The sequence below is a fragment of the Scyliorhinus torazame genome, chromosome 13, assembly GCF_047496885.1.
Source record: "Scyliorhinus torazame isolate Kashiwa2021f chromosome 13, sScyTor2.1, whole genome shotgun sequence".
In the NCBI taxonomy this organism is placed as follows: Eukaryota; Metazoa; Chordata; class Chondrichthyes; order Carcharhiniformes; family Scyliorhinidae; genus Scyliorhinus; species Scyliorhinus torazame.
This window is the reverse complement of record NC_092719.1, coordinates 96,019,062-96,046,572: the sequence shown is the minus strand read 5'-3', so window position 1 is coordinate 96,046,572 and position 27,511 is coordinate 96,019,062. Positions and strand designations below refer to the sequence as shown.

General features: G+C 49.0%; 1 protein-coding gene across 1 annotated transcript in view; it reads left to right on the top strand.

The window, feature by feature from the left end:
• The window catches only part of LOC140388201 (FYVE, RhoGEF and PH domain-containing protein 5-like), a 1,404,405-nt gene extending 1,381,881 nt beyond the window's left edge, over positions 1 to 22,524 (top strand). The window contains exons 19-20 of the mRNA XM_072471982.1: positions 14,779 to 14,930; positions 21,381 to 22,524. Coding sequence (XP_072328083.1) covers positions 14,779 to 14,930; positions 21,381 to 21,417 — 189 coding nt within the window. The 3' untranslated portion in view covers positions 21,418 to 22,524. The remainder of the gene's footprint in view (positions 1 to 14,778; positions 14,931 to 21,380) is intronic.
• The last annotated feature ends 4,987 nt before the right edge of the window (positions 22,525 to 27,511 follow it).

The window sequence follows — 27,511 nt, the reverse complement described above, 5'->3', positions numbered from 1 at the left end:
CTGTGCCTCCCGAATAACCCCCCAAAACTCCTGCCATTGCTGTTCCACTGTCTTCCCTGCTAGGCTCCTTTTCCAATCAACTCTGGCCATCTCCTCCCTCATGTCGTTGTAGTTACCCTCATTTAATTGTAATACCGTTACATCTGATTCCAGCTTCTCCCTCTCAAACTTCCGGGGAAGTTCTATCATATTGTGGTCACTGCTGCCTAAGGGTTCCTTCACTTTGAGATCCCTAATCAAGTCTGCCTCATTACACATCACCAAATCCAGAATTGTCTGTTCCCGAGTGGGCTCTGTCACAAGCTGCTCCAAAAAAATCTCTTAAACATTCCACAAATTACTTTTCTTGGAATCCACTACCAACCTAATTTTCCCAGTCCACCTGCATATTGAAGTCCCCCATGATTATTGTGATATTGTTTTTTTTACATGCTTTCTCCATCTCCTGATTTATTTTCTGCCCCCACATCCTGACTACTGCTAGGGGGCCTGTACATAACTCCCATCAGGGTCGTTTACCTTTGCGATTCTTAACTCTACTCTGATCCTATATCGTTCTCTTATTTTTGTTCTCTATTTCCTCTTCAGTTATGACACCTTCTAAGCTAACGCTCTGGTTCCCTGCCATACTAGTTTAAATCCTTCAGTGTGACACTAGCAAACCCCCCAGCCAGGATATTGGTGTCCCTCGAGTTTAGATGCAATCCGTCCTTCTTGTAGAGGTCGCACCTGCCCCGGAAGAGGTCCCAATGGCCCAGAAATCTGAAACCCTCCCTCCTGCACCACTGGTTTAGCCATGTGTTTAGCTGCACTATCCTTCTATTTCTAACGTCACTGGCAGGTGGCACAGGGAGTAATCCTGAGATTACAACCCTAGAGGTCCTGCTTTTCAGTTTACTGCCTAACTCCCTGAACTCCTTCTGCAGGACCTCATCACTCTTCCTGCCTATGTCGTTAGTAGCTATGTGTACTACGAGCTCTGGCTGTTCACCCTCCCTCTTCAAGATGTCCTGTGTTCGTTCAGAGACATCCTGGACCCTGGCACCAGGGAGGCAACACACCGTCCTGGAGTCTCTTTCACATCCACAGAAGCGCCTATCTGTGCCCCTTACTATAGAGTCCCCTATGACTATTGGTCTTCTGCGCTTTGCCCTCCCTGTCTGAGCAACAGAGCCAGTTGTGGTGCCACTGTTCTGCCTGCTGCTATTTTCCCCTGATAGGCTATAGGAGCAGGGTTTGGAGGGGAGGAGGGGTTTAGAGCAGAAGAGATCAGAGGGGAGAGTTTAGAGGGAAGGAGGGGTTTGGGGAGGAGAGATCAGAGGGGAGGAGAGGTTAGAAGAGAGGTTGTATAGATAGGAGGATGGTTGAGAGAGTAGGAGGGTTGAGAGAGGAAAGGGTTTATAGGGAAGGTGGGTTTAGCAGTGAGGAGGGTTTAGAGGGAAAGGGTCTATAGGGGAGAGGGCTTAAAGTGGAGAGGGTTGAGCAGGGATCAAGGTTTAGACGGCATGGAGGGTTGAGGGGTTGGTGGGGGTTGGCAGGTGAGAGCGGAGGAGGATTCAGGGGGGGAGGAGTGGTCAGGGGGTGGGGCTGAGTGAGCGGGAGGGTTGAGAGAGGAGAGGGTTTAAAGGGGAGGTTGTTGTAGCAGTGAGGAGGGCTTAGAAGGGCAAGGATTTAACGGAGAGAGGGTTTAGCGGAGAGAGGGTTTAGTGGAGAAGGTTTAGCGGAGAGAGGGTTTAGATGGGAGAGGGTTTAGAGGCGAGGAGGGTTTTACGGGGAGCAGAGTTTGGTGGGTAGAGGGTTTAGTGGGGAGCAGGGTTTGGAGGGGAGCAGGTTTTGGAGGGTTTAGAGGGGGGTCCACAAATTCCACAGGCCCACCATTATGTGGGTGAAGAAATGTCTCCTCATCTCTGTCCTAAATGGTCTACCTCAGACTGTGACATCTAGTTCTGGATGCACCCACCATCAGGAACATCCTCCCTGCACCTACTCTGTCTAGTCTTGTTAGAATTTTATAGGTTTCTATGTGATCCCCCCTCCTTCTTCTGAATTCCAGCAAATGCAATCCTAACTGATTTCATCTCTCCTCATACGCCAGTCCAGCCTTCCCAGGAATCAGTCTGGTAAACCTTCGCTGCACTCCCTCGAGAGCAAGAACATCCTTCCTCGGATAAGGAGGCCAAAACTGCACACAGTCGTCCAGGTGTGGCCTCACCAAGGCCCTATATAATTGCAGCAAGACATCTCTGCTCCTATATTCAAATCTACTCGTTATGTAGGCCAACATACCATTTGCCTTCTTTCCACCTGCTGTACCTGCATGCTTACCTTCAGTGACTGGTCTTGTTGCACATTCCCCTCTCCTAATTTATGGCCATTCAGATAATAGTCTGCCTTCTCATTTTTGCTGCCAAAGTGGATAACCTTGCATTTCTCCAAATTGTACAGCAACTGCCATTCACTCAACTTGTCCAAATCATACTAAAGCATCTCTGCATCCTCCTCACAGCTCATCCTCCTACCCATCTTGGTAGTACCTGCAAATTTGGAGATATTACCTTTTGTTCCCTCATCTAAATCATTAATATATATTGTGAATAGCTGGGGTCCCAGCACCGATACCTGCGGTACCCCAATAGTCACTGCCTGCCAACTTGAAAAAGACCTGTTAATTCCTACTCTTTGTTTTCTGTCTGCCAACCAGTTTTCTTTCCATCTCAATACACTACCCCTAACGCCATGCACTTTAATTAGACACACTAATCTCTTATGCGAGACTTGGTTAAAATATACTACATCCATTGGCTCCCCCTCATCAACTCTACTAGTTACATTCTCAAAGAATTTCAGTAGATTTGTCAAGCATGATTTCCCTTGCATAAATCCATGCTGACTGACCAATCCTGCTACTATTTTCTAAGTGCTCTGCTAAAAAATCTTTGAAAATGGATTCTAGAATTTTCCCCACCACTGACGTCAGGCTTACTGATCTATAATACCCTGTTTTCTCTCTACCTCCCTCTTTAAATAGTGGGGTTACATCAGCTACCCTCCAATCTGCAAGGGTTTGTTCTAGGGTCTATAGAATCCTGGAAGAAGACCACCAATGCATCCACTATTTCTAGAGCCACTTAGCACCCTGGGATGTAGATTATCAAACCCTGGGGATTTATCAGCCTTCAATCCCATCAATTTTCCCAACACCATTTCTCTACTAATATTGATCTTCTTCAGTTCCTCCCTCTCACTAAACTCTGCATTCATCAACATTTCTGTTATCTAATTTGTGTCCTCAAGAACCAAAGTATATGTTTAGTTGCTCAGCCATTTCTTTCTCCCTTATTATACATTCCCCTGTTTCTGACTGTAAGGGACCTACATTATTCTTCACCAATCTTTTTCTCTTAACGTAACTATAGAAACTTCTAGTCAGTTTTTATGTTCCCTGCAAGCTTACTTTTGTATTCTATTTTCCCCATCTTAATCAATCCCTTGGTCCTTCTTTGCTGAGTTTTAAACTGCTCCCAATCCTCAGAACTGTTGTTTTTCTTGCCAATTTGTATGTTTCTTCCTTGCATCGAATCGATCTCTAATTTCCCTTGTAAGCCACCATTTTAATTTTGTGCCAGACAGGAATAAACAATTGTAGTTAGCCCATGTGTTCCTTGGATGTTTGCCATTGCTCTCATTCCTTTAAGTAACTCAAATTTCGCCATCTGCAGTGACGGGATTTGAACTTGGGTCCCCAGAGCTTTGCTCTGGTTTACTGGTCCAGTGACAATACCACTATGCCACCACCTCTGCTGGAGCAGAGAAGACTAAGGGGCGACCTGATTGAGGTGTACAAGATTATGAGGGGCATGGACAGGGTGGATAGGGAGTAGTTGTTCCCCTTAATTGAAGGGTCAGTTAGGAGGGACACAAGTTCAAGGTGAGGGGCAGGAGATTTAGTGAGGATTTGAGGGAAAACCTTTTTACCCAGAGGGTGATGATGGCCTGGAATGCCTTGGCTGGGAAGGTGGGTAGAGGCAGGTTTCCTCACATCTTTTAAAAAGTACCTGGATGAGCACTTGGCACATCATAACATGCCACCACCTATGGGCTATGGGCCAAGTGCTGGCGAATGGGATTAGGTAGGCAGGTCAGGTGTTTTTCATGCATCGGTGCAAGCTCGATGGGCCAAAGGGCCTCTTCTGCACTGTATTATTCTGTGATTCTGTAATGTTTCCCAATCTATCATAGCCGATTTGCACCTTGGACTATCGTAGTTTCCTTTATTAGATTCAGAATCAGTTACTTCACTCTTCATCGCGAAAAAAAATTCTATCATCTTATGGTCGCTCATATGCAAGGGTTTCACACAACTAGATTTGCAGTACCCATTCTTGGATGGCTTGCTCTCTGGTTGGTTCCTCAACGTATTCGTCCAGAAAACCATCCCATATACACTCCAGGAATTCCTCCTCTACAGTATTGTGGCAAATTTGATTTGTCCAATCTATAGGCAGATTAAAATCACCCATAATTACAGATGTTCCTTTATCGCAAGTGTCTTTAATTTCCTGTTTGATGCTATTTCCAACACCACTGCAGTTTGGGTTTACACACGACGCCCACTAATGTTTTTTTGCCCCTTGGTGCTTCTTAGCTCTACCCATACAAATTCCACATTGTTAAAGCTAACATCCTTCCTCAATAATGTATTAATTTGGTCTGTCCTTCCTAAATACTGAATACCCTGGGACATTCAGTTCCCACCCCTGGTCACCCTACAACCATGACTCCGTAATCCCGATTATATCATACCCGTTTATGTTTGTTTGCGCGATTAGTTCATCCGTTTTATTGCGAATGCTCCACGCGTTCAGGCACAAAGCCTTTAAGATTGTCTTTTTAACATTACTTGTCTCACTCCCAATAGTTTGTTCACTGTGGCCCTATTTGAATCTGGCCCTATTTTCTCTGCCCATCACTTTTCTTATTCTCCTTTCTGTCTTTTGTTTTTGTCCTTGTTTCTTCCTGCTCTGACTCCTTGCATAGGTTCCCACCCCCTGCCATTTTAATTTAAACCCTCCCCAAGCACTCGAGCAAATACTCCCCCTAGGACATCAGTCCCAGCCCTGCCCAGGTGTAACCCATCCAGTTTGTACGGGTCCCACCTCCCCCAGAACTGGTCCCAATGTCCCAGGAATCTGAAACCCTCTCCCTCACACCATCTCTTCAACCACATATTCATCCAATATATCCTGTCATTTTTACTCTGACTAACACGTGGCATTGGTAGTAATCCTAAGATCATTACCTTTGCTTTCATGTCAAAGGGGTAGAATATAAGAGCAGGGATATACTTCTGAGGCTGTAAGGCTCTGTCAGACCCTATTTGAAGTATTGTGAGCAGTTTTGGCCCCTGTATCTAAGGAAGAATGTGCTGGCCTTGGAAAGGGTCCAGAGGAGGTTCACAATAATGATCCCTGGAATGAAGAGCTTGTCATTTGAGGAGTGGTTCAGGACTCTGGGTCTGTACTCGGAGTTTAGAAGAATGAGGGGGGATCTTATTCAAACTTACAGGATACTGAGAGACCAGGATAGATTGGATGTGGAGAAGATGTTTCCACTAGTAGAAAAAACTAGAACCCGAGCCACCGCCTCAAACTGAAGGGGCGATCCTTTAAAACTGAGATGAGGAAGGATTTCTTCAGCCAGAGGAGGGTGAATCTGTGGAACTCTTTGCTGCAGATGGAGGCCAAATCATTGAGTGTCTTTAAGACCGAGATAGATAGGCTCTTGAGTAATAAGGAGATCAGAGGTTATGGGGAGAAGTCAGGAGAATGGGATGAGAAACATATCAGCCATGATTGAATGGTGGAGCAGACACGGTGGGCCGAATGGCCTGATTCTGCTCCAATGTCTTAAGAACATAAGAACATAACAACTAGGAGCAGGAGTAGGCCATCTGGCCCCTCGAGTCTGCTCCGCCATTCAATGAGATCATGGCTGATCTTTTGTGGACTCAGTTCCACTTTCCGGCCCGAACACCATAACCCTTAATCCCTTTATTCTTCAAAAAACTATCTATCTTTATTTTAAAAGCATTTAAGGAAGGAGCCTCTACTGCTTCACTGGGCAAGGAATTCCATAGATTCACAACCCTTTGGGTGAAGAATTTCCTCCTAAACTCAGTCCTAAATCTACTTCCCCTTATTTTGAGGCTATGCCCCCTAGTTCTGCTTTCACCCACCAGTGGAAACAACCTCCCCGCATCTATCCTATCTATTCCCTTCATAATTTTATATGTTTCTATAAGATCCCCCCCTCAGCCTTCTAAATTCCAACGAGTACAATCCCGGTCTACTCAACCTCTCCTCGTAATCCAACCCCTTCAGCTCTGGGATTAACCTAGTGAATCTCCTCTGCACACCCTCCAGCGCCAGTATGTCCTTTCTCAGGTAAGGAGACCAAAACTGAACACAATACCCCAGGTGTGGCCTCACTAATACCATATACAGTTTCAGCATAACCTCCCTAGTCTTAAACTCCATCCCTCTAGCAATGAAGGACAAAATTCCATTTGCCTTCTTAATCACCTGTTGCACCTGTAAACCAACTTTTTGCAACTCATGCACTAGCACACCCAGGTCTCTCTGCACAGCAGCATGGTTTAATATTTTATCATTTAAATAATAATCCCTTTTGCTGTTATTTCTATCAAAATGGATAACCTCTCATTTGTCAACATTGTATTCCATCATTATGGTCTTTGAAGTCAGACTTCTTAACTTACTTCCTAACTCCCTATATTCTTTTAGGAACTCATTCCTTTTTATACCTATGTCGTTTGTACCATGTGTACCACTGTTCACCTTCCCCCTCCAGAATGTCCTGCAACTGCTCCGAGACATTCCTGACCCTAGCGCCAGGGAGGCAACATGCCATCCTGTAGTCTTGTTTGCAGCCACAGAAATGCCTATCTATTCATAGGATTTCATAGAATTTACAGTGCAGAAGGAGACCATTCGGCCCATCGAGCCTGCACCAGCCCTTACAAAGAGCACCCTATTGAAGCTCACGTATCTACCCTGTCCCCGTAACCCAGTAACCCCCACTTAACATTTTTTGGACATGAAAGGCAATTTATCATGGCCAATCCACCTAATCCGCACATGTTTGGACTGTGGGAGGAAACCGGAGCACCCGGAGGAAACCCACGCAGACACGGGGAGAATGTGCAGACTCCGCACAGACAGTGACCCAAGCCAGGAATCGAACCTGGGACCCTGGAGCTGTGAAGCAACTGTGCTAACCTCTAGTCTACCATGCTGCCCTATACAATCGGATCTCCTATAACTATTGCATTCCCATACTTTTAATTCCTCCTCTCTGCAGCAGAACCAACCGTGGTGCAACAAAATTTGGTTGTTGATGCTTTCCCCTGAGAGCTGATTCCCCTTCAATAATATCCAAAGCGGTATACCTGTTTTGCAGGGGAATGGCCATAGGAGATTCCTGCACTACCTGCCTAGCTCTCTTGCTCTGCCTGGTGGTTACCCATCCTGCCTGTGAGGTCCGAGCCTGCGGTGTGACCACCTTGCCATACGTGCTAGCCACGATACTCTGCTTCACAGATGCTCCATGGTGTCCCCAGCCGTGTCAGGCTTCCAGGAGCTGTAGCTGGAGACACTTCCTGCACACATGCTGATCCAGGCACTGGAAATGTTCCTGGCCTCCCATATGAAGCAAGAGAAACAAACAAAGGCTTTGAGCTCTCCTGCCATGACCTATCCCTTTAAATTAAACCTTTGGAAGATGCTTGAGATTAAATCCATTTCCCTATGACTCTTCTTTCCTTGTCCTTGTTACTACCAATTTTACTTTCAATTTATAAACCACAAAACATATTTTCAACTCTATATGTGATAAAAGTTGTAAAGACTTACTGACCTTATCCATTACTTACCATTCAGCTCTCCCCCTTGTAGCCTCAGCTGCAGCAGAGCAAGGCCCCTCTCTGAAGATTTAAAAATTACAAAGCAAGGAGAAAAAGCAAAGAGCACCTCTTCCCTCTCTGCACCGAATTCACACTGTTTGCAAATTTCCAAGTTGAAAACTCACTCTGGCTGTGCCAAGGTTTAGAGGGGAGGAAGGTTTAGAGGAGAGAGTGTTTGGTGGGGAAAGGGTTTAGGGGGGGAGGATTTAGAGGAGAGAGGGTTTAAAGCGGAGAGGGTTTAGTGGGGAAAGGGTTTAGTGGGTAAAGGGTATAGGGGAGAGGAGGATTTAGAGGAGAGAGGGTTTAGAGTGGAGAGGGTTTAGTGGGGAAAGGGTGCAGGGGAGAGGAAGATTTAGAGGAGAGAGGGTTTAGAGCGGAGAGGGTTTAGTAGGGGAAAGGATATAGTGGAGAGGAGGGTCTAGAGAAGAGAGGGTTTAGAGCGGAGAGGGTTTAGTGGGGAAAGGGTTTAGGGGAGAGGAGGATTTAGAAGAGAGAGGATTTAGTGGGGTGTGGTAGTCACCACTGATGTATATATTAGGTGATTTGTGGAAAGGCCCTGTACTACAGGCACGGGAGTAGTTCCCTGCCTGCTGGCTCCGCCCAGTAGGCGGAGTATAAATATGTGTGCTCCCGTACAGCAGCCATTTCGCCAGCTGCTGTAGGAGGCCACACATCTTAGTGTAATAAAGCCTCAGTTGCATTCAACTCTCGTCTTTGTGTAATTGATCGTGCATCAATTTATTACACTAAAGTTTTCAGAAGATGGACCTCCGCATCAAGCCGATCGCCTGCAGCTGCATCCGCAATCAGGCAGCGCCAAAAAGGACTTTGAACATTGGCTAGCCTGTTTCGAAGCTTACATCAGGTCTGCACAGACCCAATTCCGGAAGCTCTGAAGATTCAGATCCTCTACACGTGGCTGAGCTCCAATGTCTTTCCGCTTATCCAGGACGTGCCGAACTACGACAAAGCCATGACGCTACTGAAAGAAAACTACACTCAGCGGACTAACATGCTTTACGCCAGACACATCCTCTCCATGCGCAGTCAACGCCCTGGTGAGTCAGTAGAAGACTTCTGGCGTGCTCTAATTCCCCTAGTCAGAGACTGTGACTGTCAGGCCGTCACGGCCACGGAACACTCGAACTTGCTTATTAGGGATGCTTTTGTTACGGGGATAAGGTCAGATTACATCCGCCAACGCCTTTTAGAAACGGCCACACTCGACCTCGCGGCAACCAAAAAGCTTGCGCTCTCGCTGACGGTCGCCTCGCGCAACATCCAGGCCTACACCCCCAGCCGCGCGGCCCACCCCTCCTACGCATCGTGGACTCCGCATACGGCCACCCCATCGAGGACCCCACTCAGCCAACTCCATGCCTGTGCCGCGCGGCAGCCAACCAACCCCGGGGCCCCCAAATGTTACTTCTGTGGGCAGCCAAAACACCCCCGACAACGCTGCCCGGCCCGGAGTGCCCTTTGCAAGGGCTGCGGCAAGAAGGGGCACTTTGTGGTGGTGTGCCGGGCCGGTTCAGTCGCTGCTATTGTTCCGACCTCCCTCCCCCCCCCCCCCCCCCCATACGGCCAGTGGGTACTGCCATCTTCCCCTCCTCAGACCACGCATGGCCAGTGGGCGCCACCAACTTCCCCTCCTCGGACCACATGCGGCCCATGGGCGCCGCCATCTTGTTCAACCCCCATCACTTGCGGCCCGTGGGCGTCGCCATCTTGTCCTTCCCAGGAACATCAAGCGCCGCCATCTTGTCTCCTCCACGGCACGTGCGGCCCGTGGGCGCCGCCATCTTACCAGGACCCATGCTGCCCGGGCATCCCATCGTTTGCCACCATCAACGATCAGCTGCATCTCGCCTTGGTCACGATTGACCAGTCTCGCCCACACAACCTAGCAACCGCCTCTACAAACGTGAAAATTGATGGGCATTAGATCTCCTGCCTGCTGGACTCCGGGAGCACCGAGATCTTCATTCATCCCGATACGGTAAGGCGCTGCTCCCTCACGGTACACCCGCCAATCAGAGACTATCCCTGGCCTCCGGGTACAACTCCGTGGCGATCCGGGGTACTGCATAGCCACTCTCACTGTCCAGGGCGTGGAGTTTACCGGCTTCCGCCTCTACGTCCTCCCCAACCTCTGCGCTGCCTTACTACTTGGCCTGAACTTCTAGTGCAACCTCCAGAGCCTAACATTGAAATTCGGGGGGCCCCTACCACCCCTTATTGTGTGTGGCCTCGCGACCCTAAAGGTCGACCCACCTTCCCTATTTGCAAACTTAACCCCAGATTGCAAACCCGTTGGCACCAGGAGCAGACGGCACAGCACCCAGGACAGGACCTTCATCAGGTCCGAGGTCCAGCGGCAGCTTCGGGAAGACATCATCGAGGCCAGCAACAGCCCCTGGAGAGCCCAAGTGGGAGTGGTGAAAACTCGGGAGAAACACAGAATGGTCGTGGCCTACAGTCAGACCATCAATAGATACACGCAGCTCGACGCGTACCCCCTCCCACATATATCTGATATGGTCAGTCAGATTGCACAGTACCGGGTCTTCTCAACTGTGGACCTTAAATCCGCCTACCATCAGCTCCCCATCCGTAAGGCGGACCGCACATACACTGCCTTCGAGGCAGATGGCCTTTACCACTTTCTCAGGGTTCCTTTCGGCGTCACCAACAGGTTCTCGGTTTTCCAACGGAAAATGGACCGAATGGTCGACCGATACGGGCTGAGGGCCACTTTCCCGTACCTTGACAATGTCACCATCTGCGGCCACGATCTGTAGGACCATGACGCTAACCTTGCCAAATTCCACCGCACCGCCACTCTCCTCAAACTCACTTACAACAAGGAGAAGTGTGTGTTCAGCACGAACCGCTTAGCCATCCTCGGCTATGTGGTCCAGAACGGAGTTCTGGGGCCCGATCCCGACCGCATGCACCCACTCATGGAACTCCCCCTCCCCCACTGCCCCAAGCCCCTCAAACGTTGCCTGGGGTTCTTTTCTTACTACGCCCAGTGGGTCCCAAATTATGCAGACAAGGCCCGCCCACTCATCCAATCCACTCTTTTTCCCCTAACGTCCAAGGCTCACCAGGCCGTCAACCGTATTAAGGCCGACATTGCCAAGGCTGCGATGCGCGCAGTCGACGAGACGTCCCCTTTCAAGTCGAGAGCGACGCATCAGACATCGCCCTAGCCGCCACCCTCAACCAGGCAAGCAGGCCCGTGGCATTCTTTTCACGAACCCTTCATGCCTCCGAAATTCGGCATTCCTCCGTCGAAAAAGAGGCCCTGGCAATCGTTGAAGCTGTGCGGCATTGGAGGCATTACCTGGCAGGCAGGAGATTCACTCTCTTCACTGACCAACGGTCGGTAGCCTTCATGTTTAACAACACACAGCGGGGCAAGATCAAAAACGATAAAATCTTGCGGTGGAGGATCGAGCTCTCCACCTACAACTACGGGATTTTGTATCGTCCCGGTAAGCTGAACGGGATGCCCTATCCCGAGGTACATGTGCCAGCGCACAGGTGGACCGACTCCGGACTTTGCATGACAACCTTTGTCACCCGGGAGTCACACGTTTGTATCACTTCATCAAGGCCCGCAATCTGCCCTACTCCATCGAGGAAATCAGGGCAATCACCTGAGACTGCCAGGTCCGTGCTGAGTGCACTTCTACCAGCCAGACCGTGCGCACCTGGTGAAGGCCTCCGGCCCCTTTGAACGCCTCAGCGTGGACTTCAAAGGGCCCCTCTCCTCCACCGACTGTAACACGTACATCCTCAGTGTGGTCGGTGAGTACTCCTGATTTCCCTTCGCCATCCCATGCTGCGACATGACGTCTGCCACCGTCATCAAATCCCTCAACACCATCTTTGCTCTGTTCGGCTTCCCCGCCTACGTCCACAGCAACAGGGGATCCTCATTCATTTTTAAAAATATATATATTTATTAAAGTTTTTTAACACAATTTTTCTCCCTTACAAACAATAACCCCCCCCTCGTAACAAAAAAAAACGAGAAATCGCGCAGAGCAAGATATGGCAAATTGATATATATACACAGCTTTGTACACTGGCCCTCACCCGTTCGTGCCAGTTTCCCCAACCCTTCATGTTATTTCTTGCTCATCCACCCTCCCAGGCAGTCCCCCCTTCACACCCCCCCCCCTCCCCCCCCACCAAGGTTGCTGCTGGCCGACCTTCCTCTAACGCTCCGCGAGATAGTCTAGGAATGGTTGCCACTGCCTGTAGAACCCCTGCACAGACCCTCTCAAGGCGAACTTAATCCTCTCCAACTTTATGAACCCAGCCATGTCATTTATCCAGGCCTCCAGGCTGGGGGGCTTCGCCTCCTTCCACATTAGCAAGATCCTTCGCCGGGCTACTAGGGACACAAAGGCCAGAATGCCGGCCTCTTTCGCCTCCTGCACTCCCGGTTCGTCCACTACTCCAAATATTGCTAGCCCCCAGCTTGGCTTGACCCGGACTTTCACCACCTGAGATATTGCTCCCGCCACTCCTCTCCAGAACCCCTCCAGTGCTGGGCATGACTAAAACAAATGGACATGGTTCGCCGGGCTCCCTGAGCACCTTCCACATCTGTCCTCCACCCCAAAGAACCTACCCAACCTCGCCCCCGTCAATTGCACTCTGTAGACCACCTTAAATTGTATCAGGCTGAGCCTGGCACACGAGGAGGAGGAATTAACCCTACCTAGGGCATCAGCCCACAGACCTTCCTCGATCTCCTCCCCCAGCTCCTCCTCCCATTTACCCTTCTACTCTTCTACCAGCGCGTCCCCCTCTTCTTTCAACTCCTGGTGTATTTCCGACACCTTGCCCTCCCCGACCCATACACCCTATCTTGAACTTCTTGTGCCGGGAGCAACGGGAATTCCCTCACCTGTTGCCTCACAAAAGCCCTCACCTGCATATATCTAAAGGCATTTCCCGGGAGTAACTCGAACTTCTCCTCCAGTGCCCCTAGGCTCGCAAACGTCCCGTCGATGAACAGATCCCCCATTCTTCCAATCCCCGCCCGATGCCAGCTCTGGAACCCCCCGTCCATCTTCCCCGGGACAAACAGGTGGTTACCCCTGATCGGGGACCACACCGATGCTCCCATTGCACCCCAGTGCCGTCTCCACTGGCCCCAGATCCTTAACGTTGCCGCCACCACCGGACTCGTGGTATACTTTGTCGGCGAGAGCGGCAGCGGTGCCGTCACCAACGCCCCCAGGCTCGTTCCTTTACAGGACGCCATCTCCATCCTCTTCCATGCCGCCCCCTCTCCCTCCATAACCCACTTGCGGAACATCGCCACATTTGCTGCCCAGTAGTAGCTCCCCAGGTTTGGCAGCGTCAACCCTCCTCGGTCCCTACTGCGTTCCAGGAACCCTCTCCTTACTCTCGGGGTCTTATTCGCCCACACAAACCCCAAGGGGATCCTCATTCATGAGCGATGAGCTGCGTCAGTTCCTGCTCAACAAGGGTATCGCCTCGAGCAGGACGACCAGCTATAACCCCCGGGAAACAGGCAGGTGGAGAGGGAGAATGGGACAGTCTGGAGGGCCAGAAATCTCCCGCTGGCAGGAGGTCCTCCCCGATGCACTGCACTCCATTCGGTCGCTCCTATGCACTGCGACTAATGACACACCCCATGAACGCCTCTTCGCCTTCCCCAGGAAGTCCACCTCCGGGGTGTCGCTCCCGACTTGGCTCGCAACTCCAGGATCCGTACTCCTCCGTAAGCACGTATGACTCCACAAGGCGGACCCGTTGGTTGAAAGGGTACAGCTACTCCACGGCAACCCACAGTATGCATACGTAGTGTACCCCGACGGCCACCAAGATACTGTCTCCCTCAGGGACCTGGCACCAGCAGGTTCCACACAGACACACCCCTCCGGCCCGGCGCCCCCAGCCACAACCCCCGCCCCAGGATAATCCGTCCTCCCCCTGCCCACCACGAGGATGAAGAGGATTTCGGCACGTTCCCGGAGTCACCGAGTACTAGACCGGCACTGGAATCGCCGCCACCACTGTGGCGCTCCCAACGGCAGATCAAGGCTCCGGACCGACTGAACCTGTAACTTGATCTGGACTCTTAAAACATCATCCTTCTGTATAATTCTCCTCCACCCCCGCTGGACTCAATTTTTTTCTCTGTATTTTAAAACATGTACTTGTATATAGTTCTCCACCACCCCTGCCGGATTCAATTTTAACAGTGGGTGATGTATATATTAGGTGATTTGTGGTAAGGCCCTGTACTACAGGTATGGGGGTAGTTCCCTGTCTGCTGGCTCCGCCCAGTAGGCGGAGTATAAAAATGTGTGCTCCTCGTACAGCAGCCATTTCGCCAGCTGCTGTAGGAGGCCACACATCTTCGTGTAATAAAGTCTCAGTTGCATTCAACTCTCGTCTTTGTGTAATTGATCGTGCATCATGAAGAAAGGGTATAGGGGTGAAGGGTTTAGAGAGGAGTGTTTAGAGTGGCTTAGCGGGCTGAGGGTTTAGAGAGGGAATTTGAGAGAGTGGAGTCTAGGCAGCTGAAAGTGTGATCACAAAAATGGAGTGGGGGGAGCGAGGTTGAAGCAGGAGGCCCAAATAGTCAGAGTGCGGAGATGGAGATGATTCCAGAGATTGAGGCCATGCTGCATTGGGGAAAAAAGATGAAAATTTTACAGGTGGGCCATTAACAACCAATGTAGATCAGGTTAAAAATCCTGATTAAAAATGTAATATTTGGTGTTCATCTATTTCTGTGACAGAACAAGGTTGCTGCAGAGAGCTTGCCTCTATTGGGGTTCACTGTCAAGGGATCAAAAGATGACCCTGCCGCACCCAGTGTGCTCTTTCAACTTTACCACAAGAACATCCTTTACTATTCGTTCAAAGCTGAGGACATCCACACTGCACAGAGGTAGGTGCTGCTCTTGTTCACCAAGGTTAGTCTAGGCTGGGGATACATGCTGTGCAAATAGAACTGGGATATGTACTTCAGTCAGTTTGAGGATCTCAGGCCTATTTTCACAGCTTTGAGGTTAAGATGGAGTGGGGAGCTGGTTTGCTGTTCCAGTTCTGAATGTAGCCCCTCTAACCCCTGTAGTACTGGGCCAGAAATGATCCTCAGTCTAGCAGGAATCGTTTTGATCACAATTACACAGGATGTGAAAAGGTCATTGTAATGGCCAAGAGGAGTAGGTGGACTGTCCACACAAAGGTTGTAGCAGATGAGGAGGTACATTAGTGGCCATGCCTCTAGGTTTGCAGAAAAACAGGGAGATGCAGAAGGGGATGCAGAGGGGGCAAACTCTGTGCTATTCACTCTTCCAGGGTGGAGCTGGACACCTTGATAGTGACAGGTGGCTGCCTGCAGGCCAGCACGTGTATCCTGCATCTTGCTGTAGATGCACGTTCAGTGTCATCCATCATGAAGTCTTAATCTGTAACTTCTGCAGGACAAGCTATCTGGAACCTCGCAGACCACTGAGTGCTGAATTTGGTGCATTTGAGTGCTATAGTGAGAGTTTGGTGACTGAGGGAGTATAAGGCTTCATTTTTATCTAAAGTCTAGTCTTTCTTTTATTTAGTTAATTAACTTAAAAGTTGCTGTTTGGTTTAGAAGAAGGTGAATTTTCAATCAGCTTTAAACAAAGCTTCTACGTCTATGCACTTGCAGCTGGAGCTTGTTAATTAGTTAATTGGATTAGGCCAGTTTTCAGAGGCGAGATTCACAGTATAAAAGTGATCCCTTACAGTGCAGACTTTGTTTGCACTGAGTGCTGAATTTGGTGCATTTAAGTGCTATAGTGAGAGTTTGGTGACTGAGGGAGTGCTGAATTTGGTGCATTTGAGTGCTATAGTGAGAGTTTGGTCACTGAGGGCGTGCTGAATTTGGTGCATTTGAGTGCTATAGTGAGAGTTTGGTGACTGAGGGAGTTAGGTGAGGAGGGAGTAAGGTGCTCCTTTCATTTTGTTTCCTACATTTCCGCAAAGAGCGAGAAGGGAGCCAGGAGTTTACAGAGAGTGCAGCTGACTGGGAGCAGAGTCGGAGGGCGGAGATCCAGTTGGTCCACAGGGCAGCTATATTCTGTAAGGTAAGAGGGGATGGAGGCTAGGCCAGTTGCATGCTCCTCCTGTAGGATGTGGGTGGTGAGGGATACCACCCCGTTGACTATACCTGTGGGAAGTGCACCCAACTCCAGCTCCTCAAAGACCGTGTTAGAGAACTGGAGCTGAAGCTGGATGAACTTCAGATCATCCGGGAGGCAGAGGGGGCGATAGAGAAGAGTTACAAGGAGGTAACCACACCCAAGGTACAGGACAAGAATAGCTGGGTTACAGTCAGGGGAAGAAAAAAAAACAGGCAGACAGTGCAGGGATCCCTCGTGGCCGTTCCCCTTCAAAACAAGTATACCGTTTTGGATGCTGTTGGGGGGGGATGACCTACCAGGGGAAGGCCCTAGCAGCCAGGTCTCTGGCACTGAGTCTGGCTCTGGGGCTCAGAAGGGAAGGGGGGAGAATAGAAAAGCAATAGTTGTAGGAGATTCAATGGTTAGGGGAATAGATAGGAGATTCTGTGGTCGCGAGCGAGACTCCCGGAAGGTATGTTGCCTCCCGGGTGCCAGGGCCAGGGATGTCTAGGATCGTGTCTTCAGGATCCTTAAGGGGGAGGGGGAGCAGCCAGAAGTCATGGTGCACATTGGTACCAACGACGTAGGTAGGAAAAGGGGTGTGGAGGTAATAAACGAGTTTAGGGAGTTAGGCTGGAAGTTAAAAGCCAGGACAGACAGAGTTGTCATCTCTGGTTTGTTGCCGGTGCCACGTGATAGTGAGGCTAGGAATAGGGAGAGAGTGCAGCTGAACACGTGGCTGCAGGAATGGTGTAGGAGGGAGGGCTTCAGGTATTTGGATAATTGGAGCGCATTCTGGGGAAGGTGAGACCTGTACAAGCAGGACGGGTTGCATCTGAACCAGAGGGACACCAATATCCTGGGAGGGAGGTTTTCTAGTACTCTTCGGGAAGGTTTAAACTAATTTGGCAGGGGAATGGGAACCGCATTTGTAGTCCAGCAACTAAGGTAGCCGATATTCAGGACGCCAAAGCGTGTAATGAGGCAGTGGTGAAGGGAACACTGACAAAATAGAGTACTTGCAGGCACAGAGATGGGTTGAAGTGTGTATACTTCAACGCAAGAAGCATCAGGAATAAGGTGGGTGAATAAGGCATGGATCGGTACTTGGAACTACGATGTGGTGGCCATCACGGAAACTTGGATAGAAGAGGGGCAGAAATGGTTGTTGGAGGTCCCTGGTTATAGATGTTTCAATAAGATTAGGGAGGGTGGTAAAAGAGGTGGGGGGGGGGTGGTATTGTTAATTAGAAATAGTATAACAGCTACAGCAAGGCAGTTCGAGGAGTATCAGCCTATTGAGGTAGTATGGGTTGATGTCAGAAATAGGAAAGGAGCAATCACCTTGTTAGGAGTTTTCTATAGGCCCCCCAATAGTAGCAGAGATGTGGAGGAACAGATTGGGAAACAGATTTTGGAAAGGTGCAGAAGTCACAGGGTAGTAGTCATGGGTGACTTTAACTTCCCAAACATTGAGTGGAAACTCTTTAGATCAAATAGTTTGGATGGGGTGGTGTTTGTGCAGTGTGTCCAGGAAGCTTTTCTAACACAGTATGTAGATTTTCCGACCAGAGGAGGGGCAATATTGGATTTAGTACTTGGTAATGAACCAGGGCAAGTGATAGATTTGTTAGTGGGGGAGCATTTTGGAGATAGTGACCACAATTCTGTGACTTTCACTTTAGTAATGGAGAGGGATAGGTGTGTGCAACAGGGCAAAGTTACAATTGGGGGAAGGGTAAATACAATGTTGTCAGACAAGAACTGAAGTGCATAAGTTGGGAACATAGGCTGTCAGTGAAATGTGGAACTTGTTCAAGGAACAGGTACTACGTGTCCTTGATATGTATGTCCCTGTCAGGCAGGGAAGAGATGGTCGAGTGAGGGAACCATGGTTGACAAGAGAGGTTGAATGTCTTGTTAAGAGGAAAAAGGAGACTTATGTAAGGCTGAGGAAACAAGGTTCAGACAGGGCGTTGGAGGGATACAAGATAGCCAGGAGGGAACTGAAGAAAGGGATTAGGAGAGTTAAGAGAGGGCATGAACAATCTTTGGCGGGTAGGATCAAGGAAAACCCCAAGGCCTTTTACACATATGTGAGAAATATGAGAATGACTAGAGCGAGGGTAGGTCCGATCAAGGACAGTAGCGGGAGATTGTGTATTGAGTCTGAAGAGATAGGAGAGGTCTTGAACGAGTACTTTTCTTCTGTATTTACAAATGAGAGGGGCCATATTGTTGGAGAGGACAGTGTGAAACAGACTGGTAAGCTCGAGGAAATACTTGTTAGGAAGGAAGATGTGTTGGGCATTTTGAAAAACTTGAGGATAGACAAGTCCCCTGACGGGATATATCCAAGGATTCTATGGGAAGCAAGAGATGAAATTGCACAGCCGTTGGCAATAATCTTTTCGTCCTCACTGTCAACAGGGGTGGTACCAGGGGATTGGAGAGTGGCGAATGTCGTGCCCCTGTTCAAAAAAGGGACTAGGGATAACCCTGGGAATTACAGGCCAGTTAGTCTTACTCCGGTGGTAGGCAAAGTCATGGAAAGGGTACTGAGGGATAGGATTTCTGAGCATCTGGAAAGACACTGCTTGATTAGGGATAGTCAGCACGGATTTGTGAGGGGTAGGTCTTGCCTTACAAATCTTATTGAATTCTTTGAGGAGGTGACCAAGCATGTGGATGAAGGTAAAGCAGTGGATGTAGTGTACATGGATTTTAGTAAGGCATTTGATAAAGTTCCCCATGGTAGGCTTCTGCAGAAAGTAAGGAGGCATGGGATAGTGGGAAATTTGGCCAGTTGGATAATGAACTGGCTAACCGATAGAAGTCAGAGAGTGGTGGTGGATGGCAAATATTCAGCCTGGATCCCAGTTACCAGTGGCGTACCGCAGGGATCAGTTCTGGGTCCTCTGCTGTTTGTGATTTTCATTAATGACTTGGATGAGGGAGTTGAAGGGTGGGTCAGTAAATTGGCAGACGATACGAAGATTGGTGGAGTTGTGGATAGTGAGGAGGGCTGTTGCCGGCTGCAAAGAGACATAGATAGGATGCAGAGCTGGGCTGAGAAGTGGCAGATGGAGTTTAACCCTGAAAAGTGTGAGGTTGTCCATTTTGGAAGGACAAATATGAATGCGGAATACAGGGTTAACGGTAGAGTTTTTGGCAATGTGGAGGAGCAGAGAGATCTTGGGGTCTATGTTCATACATCTTTGAAAGTTGCCACTCAAGTGGATAGAGCTGTGAAGAAGGCCTATGGTGTGCTGGCGTTCATTAACAGAGGGATTGAATTTAAGAGCCGTGAGGTGATGATGCAGCTGTACAAAACTTTGCTAAGGCCACATTTGGAGTACTGTGTACAGTTCTGGTCGCCTCATTTTAGGAAGGATGTGGAAGCTTTGGAAAAGGTGCAAAGGAGATTTACCAGGATGTTGCCTGTAATGGAGAGTAGGTCTTACGAGGAAAGGTTGAGGGTGCTAGGCCTTTTCTCATTAGAACGGAGAAGGATGAGGGGCGATTTGATCGAGGTTTATAAGATGATCAGGGGAATAGATAGAGTAGACAGTCAGAGACTTTTTCCCCTGATGGAACAAACCATTACAAGGGGACATAAATTTAAGGTGAATGGTGGAAGATATAGGGGGGATGTCAGAGGTAGGTTCTTTACCCAGAGAGTAGTGGAGGCATGGAATGCACTGCCTGTGGACTTCCTGGGGAAGGCGAAGAGGCGTTCATGGGGTGTGTCATTAGTCGCAGTGCATAGGAGCGAAACATTAGGGACCTTCAAGCAGCTATTGGATAGGTACATGGATTACGGTAAAATGATATAGTGTAGATTTATTTGTTCTTAAGGGCAGCACGATAGCATTGTGGATAGCACAATTGAGTATAAGAATTGGCAAGTCATGTTGCAGCTGTATAGAACCTTAGTTAGGCCACACTTGGAGTATAGTGTTCAATTCTGATCGCCACACTACCAGAAGGATGTGGAGGCTTCAGAGAGGGTGCAGAAGACATTTACCAGAATGTTGCCTGGTATGGAGGGCATTAGCTATGAGGAGCGGTTGAATAAACCTGGTTTGTTCTCACTGGAACGACGGAGGTTGAGGTCTACAAAATTATGAGGGGCATAGACAGAGTGGATAGTCAGAGGCTTTTCCCCAGGGTAGAGGGATCAATTACTAGGGGGCATAGGTTTAAGGTGAGAGGGGCAAGGTTTAGAGTAGATGTACGAGGCAAGTTTTTTACACAGAGGGTAGTGGGTGCCTGGAACCCGCTACCGGAGGAGGTGGTGGAAGCAGGGACGATAGTGACATTTAAGGGGCATCTTGACAAATACATGAATAGGATGGGAATAGAGGGATACGGACCCAGGAAGTGTAGAAGATTGTAGTTTAGTCGGGCAGCATGGTCGGCACGGGCTTGGAGGGCCGAAGGGCCTGTTCCTGTGCTGTACATTTCTTTGTTCTTTGTTTTTTGTTCACAGCTCCAGGGTCCCAGGTTCGATTCCGGCTTGGGTCGCTGTCTGTGCGGAATCTGCGCATCCTCCCAGTGTCTGCGTGGGTTTCCTCTGAGTGCTCCGGTTTCCTCCCACGGCCCAAAGATGTGCAGGTTAGGTGGATTGGCCATGATAAATTGACCTTAGTGTCCAAAATTGCCCTTAGTGTTGGGTGGAGGTGTTGACTTTGGGTAGGGTGCTCTTTCCAAGAGCTGGTGCAGACTCAATGGGCCGAATGGCCTCCTTCTGCACTGTAAATTCAATGATAAAATCTAGGACAAAGGTTCTGCACAACATCGTGGCCAAAGGGCCTGTTCTGTGCTGTATTTTTCTATGTTCTATGTTCTAAGACATAGGAGCAGAATTAGGCCACTCGGGTCTGCTCCACCATTCAATCATGGCTGATATTTTTTTCAGCCCCATTTTCCTGCCTTTTTTCAAATGCACCACCCCGGGGGAGCTGGCAGATGGATCATTCTCTGTTCCCAACCTGGCTCCAGCTCCTTTGTGCCCAGGTGAATTACCACGGCCTGATCCCAACTCTATGCTAGCCTCCGGGGTGTGAAGTGGTGAACTATCTCCAAAGATTGTAGTTTAGTCGGGCAGCATGGTCGGCACGGGCTTGGAGGGCCGAAGGGCCAGTTCCTGTGCTGTCCATTGCTTTGTTCTTTGTATCTGCTCTCACTTTTCTGCTTGCTGACTGTATCTTAACTGTTTTGACACTGTGTTTCAGGTGGATTGAAGCAATGTTTGAAGCCTCCATATTATAGCATCTGTGGACCCTCACAGCGTGAGATATTGCTTTTTGCTCTGACCTCGTGGCTGTGCGAGGAAATCATCATGATGTTACTCACAGCTCAAGACAATTAAAGGGACGTTTATGACTATTCAGCTCCAAATACGCTCAATCATGCACATCCAGCTTTTCCACACACGTCCATTTTTCTTTGGATTTTTTCATAACTGAACAAGTTCTTCTTCTTTCAACAGCCATCAAAAAGTTGTCCCACCCCTGGAACAGTGGGAGGAACAAGTGACTTTAATGCACTGGGGAATGAAAGTACTGGTCAGAATTAAAATGCACCTTTTGGGTGTTTGAGATTCTGTCTGGAGAGTCGCAAGTAAGTCCCTGACTCTGAAAAATCGATCAGGTTCATGGTGAAGGAGCAAAGGATTGCTTAAGCAATGGAGTTGGTGTCAGAGTGCATTGCAATCAAGATCAGGCTCCAGCGATGGGTGTTAGGCACTTCAAGTGGGATTCCTCTTGAATCAGACTGGATGCTGTTCAGCAATCCAGGTTCAGTAATGCTCAGCACCCGCTATAGAGACGAGTTGGATTGTTTGTTCTTTTGCATTGGGTTTATGAATGTAATCTTTTGCTTTTTGGATGAACAGGACATATGATTGCCTGATATAAGCAAGGTTTAATGCCGATTATTGTGTACAAAAGTTGTTGATCTTCCTGCATGTTGAAACTGCAGCAGGCTCTTTGGGGCTGCACTCTATGAGACAGGCTTCCAGGAAAATGGGTGGTGTCTGACTGCTCGCTGAAGGTGAGCTGAGCCCTCAGGGTTGGAGGCATACTGATGAACTTAAAATGTGATCCTTTCTTATGATTTGTCAAACAACAGTGCTTGAGATTAGAACTAATCGCACTGAAATGCAATAAAGTGCACAATAGGAACGTGGAATTTAAATATTATCCTGGAAACTGCGGAGCAGAAATTGTAAATGTATAATATATTATAAATAATGATAATCATTGGCTGCAATAGTTGGAGCCAACACCTGATGATGACTGATTGGAAACACAAAATAAGGAAAAGTAAGAAAGTCCGAAAGGAAAATATGAGGAATCAATAAACATTTTGAAATCAGGTGTTCTATTGATTGCTTATCATTTCATGTTTGGCATTCCTTAAGAATAAGGAAATCCTTATCAGTCAGGAAATTGTATTGTGGAACTTGATGGGATTAAAACCCAATAAATCCCCAGGGCCTGATGCTCTGCATCCCATAGTACTTAAGGAAGTAGCCTTAGAAATACTGGACGTATTGCCGATCATTTTCCAGCATGGGGACTCTGGAAAAGTTCCAGTGGATTGCAGGGTAGCTGATGTAAACCCACTTTTTAAAAAAGGAGGGACAGAGAAAACGGGAATTATAAACTGTTAGCCTGACATCGGTGGTGGGGAAAATGCTGGAGTCAATTATTAAGGATGAAATAGCTGAGCATTTGGAAAGCGGGGACAGGATTGTTCCAAGTCAGCATGGATTCACTAAAGGGAAATTATGCTTGACAAATCATCTGGAATTTTTTGAGGATGTGACCAATAGAGTGGACAAGGGTGAACCAGTGGATGTTGTGTATCTAGACTTTCAAAAAGCTTTTGATGAGGTCTCACACAAGAAATTAGTGAGCAAACTTAATGATCATGGTATTGGGGGTAATGTATTGACTTGGATAGAGAATTGGTTGGCAGACAGGAAGCAGAGAGTGGGAATAAACGGGTCCTTTTCAGAGTGGCAGGCAGTGACTAGTGGGGTATTGCAGGGGTCAGTGCTGGGAACCCAGCTATTGACAACATACATTAGTGATTTGGATGAAGGAATTGCATGCAATATCCCCAAATTTGCAGACGACACTCAGCTAGGTGGCAGTGTGTGCTATGAGGAGGATGCAAAGAGGCTGCAGGGTGACTTGGGCAGGCTGGCTGAGTAGGCAAATACATGGCAAATGCAATATAATGTGGGTAAATGTGAGGTTATCCACTTTGGTGGCAAAAACAGGAAGGCAGACTGTAATCTGAATGGTGGTAGTTTAGGAAAAGGGGAAGTGTAACGAGACCTGGGTGTCATGGTGGAACTGTCGCTGAAGGTTGGCATGTAGGTACAGCAAGCGATGAGGAAAGCTAATGGTATGTTAGCCTTCATAGCGAAAGGATTTGAGTATAGGAGTAGGGATGTCTTGCTGCAATTATACAGGGCCTTGGTGAGGCCACACCTTGAGTATTGTGTGCAGTTTTGGTCTCCCAGTTTGAGGAAGGACATTCTTGTTATTGAGGGTGTACAGCGAAGGTTCACCAGACTAATTTCCGGGATGACAGGACTGACATAGGAAGAAAGACTGGATCAACTGGGCTTGTACTCACTGGCAGTTAGAAGAATGAGAGGGAATCTCATAGAAACACATAAAATCCTGATGGGAGTGGACAGGCTAGATGCGGGAGTAATGTTCCCGATGTTGGGGATGTCCAGAACAAGGGGTCACAGCCTGAGAACAAGGGGAAAGCCATTCAGGACTGAGATAAACAAGATGGCTGTATGGAGAGAAGCTCCACAGTCGCGGACGAGGAACTGGAGACCCTCCTGGACACGGTGGAGGATCTGCGGACGACCTTGTACCCTGGCCAAGGAAGGAGGCAGCCAGCCGCCGTTCATCGTGGCTGGGCATAGGTGGGAGAGCTGGTGAGCACTGGGTAACGTTGTCCGGACAGGCCAGCAGTACCGGAAGAAACTCCATAATCTTCTCACGGTGGCCAGTGTGAGGAGGCAGCACTATGCCCCCATGCCAGTAACCCTACTTCCACACACATGTAACCCTCCCCCTCCCCCACCCCCCTCTCCCCGGAGGACGGCCGGATCCCCAATCTGCATTTTGTCCTGTGTCTTGCTGGAGATGGGGCAGGTCTGTCATAATATCCACTCATGTATATAATGGGATGCAGACAGGCAGTGATTGACACACAGGATAACCAATGAACACACACGACACATAACAACCAATTACCAGACAGGACACCACCACTACAAAGCACACAGGGCATTAAGACTCTCCTGCTCGCCACAGCTACTGAGATAGTAAGTGTGCACAAGCCAGTGAGCACTATCACCATGAGGTAGAGAGTTAGTCTGGTCAAGCCAGTAGGAGATTACCCGTTAGATTGATAGAGTGTCAACTCACAGCAGACTATGTACAGCAACCAGGAAGTTCAATAAAACAGTGTTGGACCATCTCCTGTGTTAGAAGCCTGTTTCTAGTTTCACTGCATCCAATTGCAGTCAACGTTGAACCAACGTACTTAACACATCATGGTACCAGAGTGCTATTAATCCTAACGAACCTACCTCGAGTGCATCTGCAACGACCAGCAAGCAGCCATCCAGCGGCATGGAAAGGATCCAGCCTCCTTCGCAACTCCGCATCTCCGGCAACCTCGGCACCAACTGGAAAGTCTTCAAGCAAAAGTTCCTCCTGTACATGGAGGCCTCCGACCTCGAGGCAGCATCGGATGCCAGAAAAATCGCGCTGTTCCTGTCGACTGCGGGAGATCACGCCATCCACATCTATAACTCGCTTATGTTTGCCGATGGCGAAGACAAGACAAAGCTCAAGACAGTTCTGCTGAAATTCAACAGCCACTGCGACATTGAGGTGAATGAGAGCTTTGAACGGTACATCTTCCAACAGAGGCTTCAGGGTAAAGATGAACCTTTTCATTCTTTCTTGACCCATCTCCGCATTCTAGCGCAGTCATGTAATTGTGACTCGATGACTGATTCCATGATCCGGGATCAGATCGTTTTTGGGGTCCAGTCCGACTCCCTGCGGGAGCAGCTCCTCAAAATCAAACAGTTGACCCTCTCCGTCGCCATCGAAACGTGCGTTATCCATGAGCATGCCAGAAATCGCTACTCCCGCATCAGGGCAGCAGAAACTGCAAAACTGGCCTCCCGCAAGGCAGAAAGGGTGCAGGCCATAGCGAAAATGCAAGGCCTGAGCATCGAGGAGAGTGGCCGTTTCGCGCACTTTTCTCGGGTCCCCACGCATGCGCTCTACGACTGAGTGGACGATGAGGTTGAAGACCCTGAGGCGCATGTGCGAACGTTGGCCAACCGCACTGCGCATGCGCGATGGCGCACAGAATGTGCTGACGTCAGCGTCATGACGTGTCCGAATTGTGGCTCCGCCCATTTAAAGCGGCAATGTCCAGCCAAAGGCAGACGATGTCTACAGTGTGGAAAACCTGGCCACTATGTGGCCTTCTGCAGATCCGCTCCACCGAACAACAACCAGCGATCCCAGCTGCAGCGCAGACGTGTCCGCTGCGTACAACAAGGCATGCAGGATTCTGATCCAGACAGCCCAACGGACCCCGATGCTGACTGCCTCGAGTCTCCATATTGGGTGGGCATCATCACCACACGTGAGTGGGTCTCTACCTTACCTGCCAACCGCCTTTCGATCCTCAGTGTGGATCCTGACGACGAGTGGTGTGCCATCATCACGGTCAACCAGTCTCGCATCCGATTTAAATTGGACACTGGTGCGTCTGCGAACCTCATATCACAGTCGGACCTCGACAGCATCCGACACCAAACTAGCATTCTTTCACCAGCCTGCCAGCTCCTTGACTACAATGGTAATGCCATAGCTGCCAGTGGGTCGTGTCAGCTAGGTGTCTCTCACAAGGCAATCAAGGCGACATTGAGATTCGAGATCGTCAAGCCTGACATGGCATCCCTGCTCGGTGCTCGCGCATGCAAACTCCTAAATATGGTACAGAATGTTCATGCCATGTCCTCGACACCGGCACCGGCCTCGCCCAATGCGAATCTCCAGGCTGTGATAGACGACATTCTCACACAATACCACAGTGTGTTTGATGGGATGGGCACGCTCCCATATCGCTACAAGATATTGCTCAAGCCGAATGCCACCCCAGTCATCCATGCACAACGCCACGTGCCGGCTCCTCTAGGATCGTCTGAAAACGCAGCTACGAGAGCTCCAAGACCAGGGCATCATCTCAAAGGTCACGGAACCCACAGAGTGGGTCAGCTCCATGGTCTGCGCCAAGAAACCCTCTGGCGAACTCCGGATTTGCATTGTTCCCAAAGACCTGAATCACAACATCATGCGAGAGCATTACTCGATCCTGAAGCATGAAGAATTGACCTGTGAGATGGCTCACGCCAAATTCTTTACCAAGCTGGACGTCTCCCGTGGCTTCTGGCAAATTCAGCTGGACGAGTCCAGTCGGAAGCTGTGCACTTTTAACACTCCGTTCGGCAGGTATTGCTGCAACCGCATGCCTTTTGGTATCATATCAGCTTCCAAAGTATTTCTTTTTTTTAAAGAATATTTTATTGAAAATTTTTGGTCGACCATCACAGTACATTGTGTATCCTTTACACAATAATATAACAGTATAAATAACAATGACCTGTTTTATAAACAAAGAATAAATAATATATAACAAAAACGAAAACTAAAACTAAATGGCAACTGCCTTGTCTCAGATAAACACTCTCCAAAAATATGGTTTAACAATCCAATATACAATTATTTATAGCAACGACCTATACATATTATACATATATATTAATAACCCTGAGACTCCTTCTGGTTCCTCCCCCCCCCCCCCCTCCCCCCTGGGCTGCTGCTGCTGCCTTCTTCTTTTCCATTCCCTCTATCTTTCTGTGAGGCATTCGACGAACGGTTGCCACCGCCTGGTGAACCCTTGAGCCGATCCCCTTAGGACGAACTTAATCCGTTCCAGCTTTATAAACCCTGCCATGTCATTTATCCAGGTCTCCACCCCCGGGGGCTTGGCTTCCTTCCACATCAACAGTATCCTGCGCCGGGCTACTAGGACGCAAAGGCCAAAACATCGGCCTCTCTCGCCTCCCGCACTCCCGGCTCTTGTGCAACCCCAAATATAGCCAACCCCCAGCTTGGTTCGACTTGGACCCCCACTACTTTCGAAAGCACCTTTGTCACCCCCACCCAGAACCCCTGTAGTGCCGGACATGACCAGAACATGTGGGTGTGATTCGCTGGCTTCTCGAGCATCTCGCACA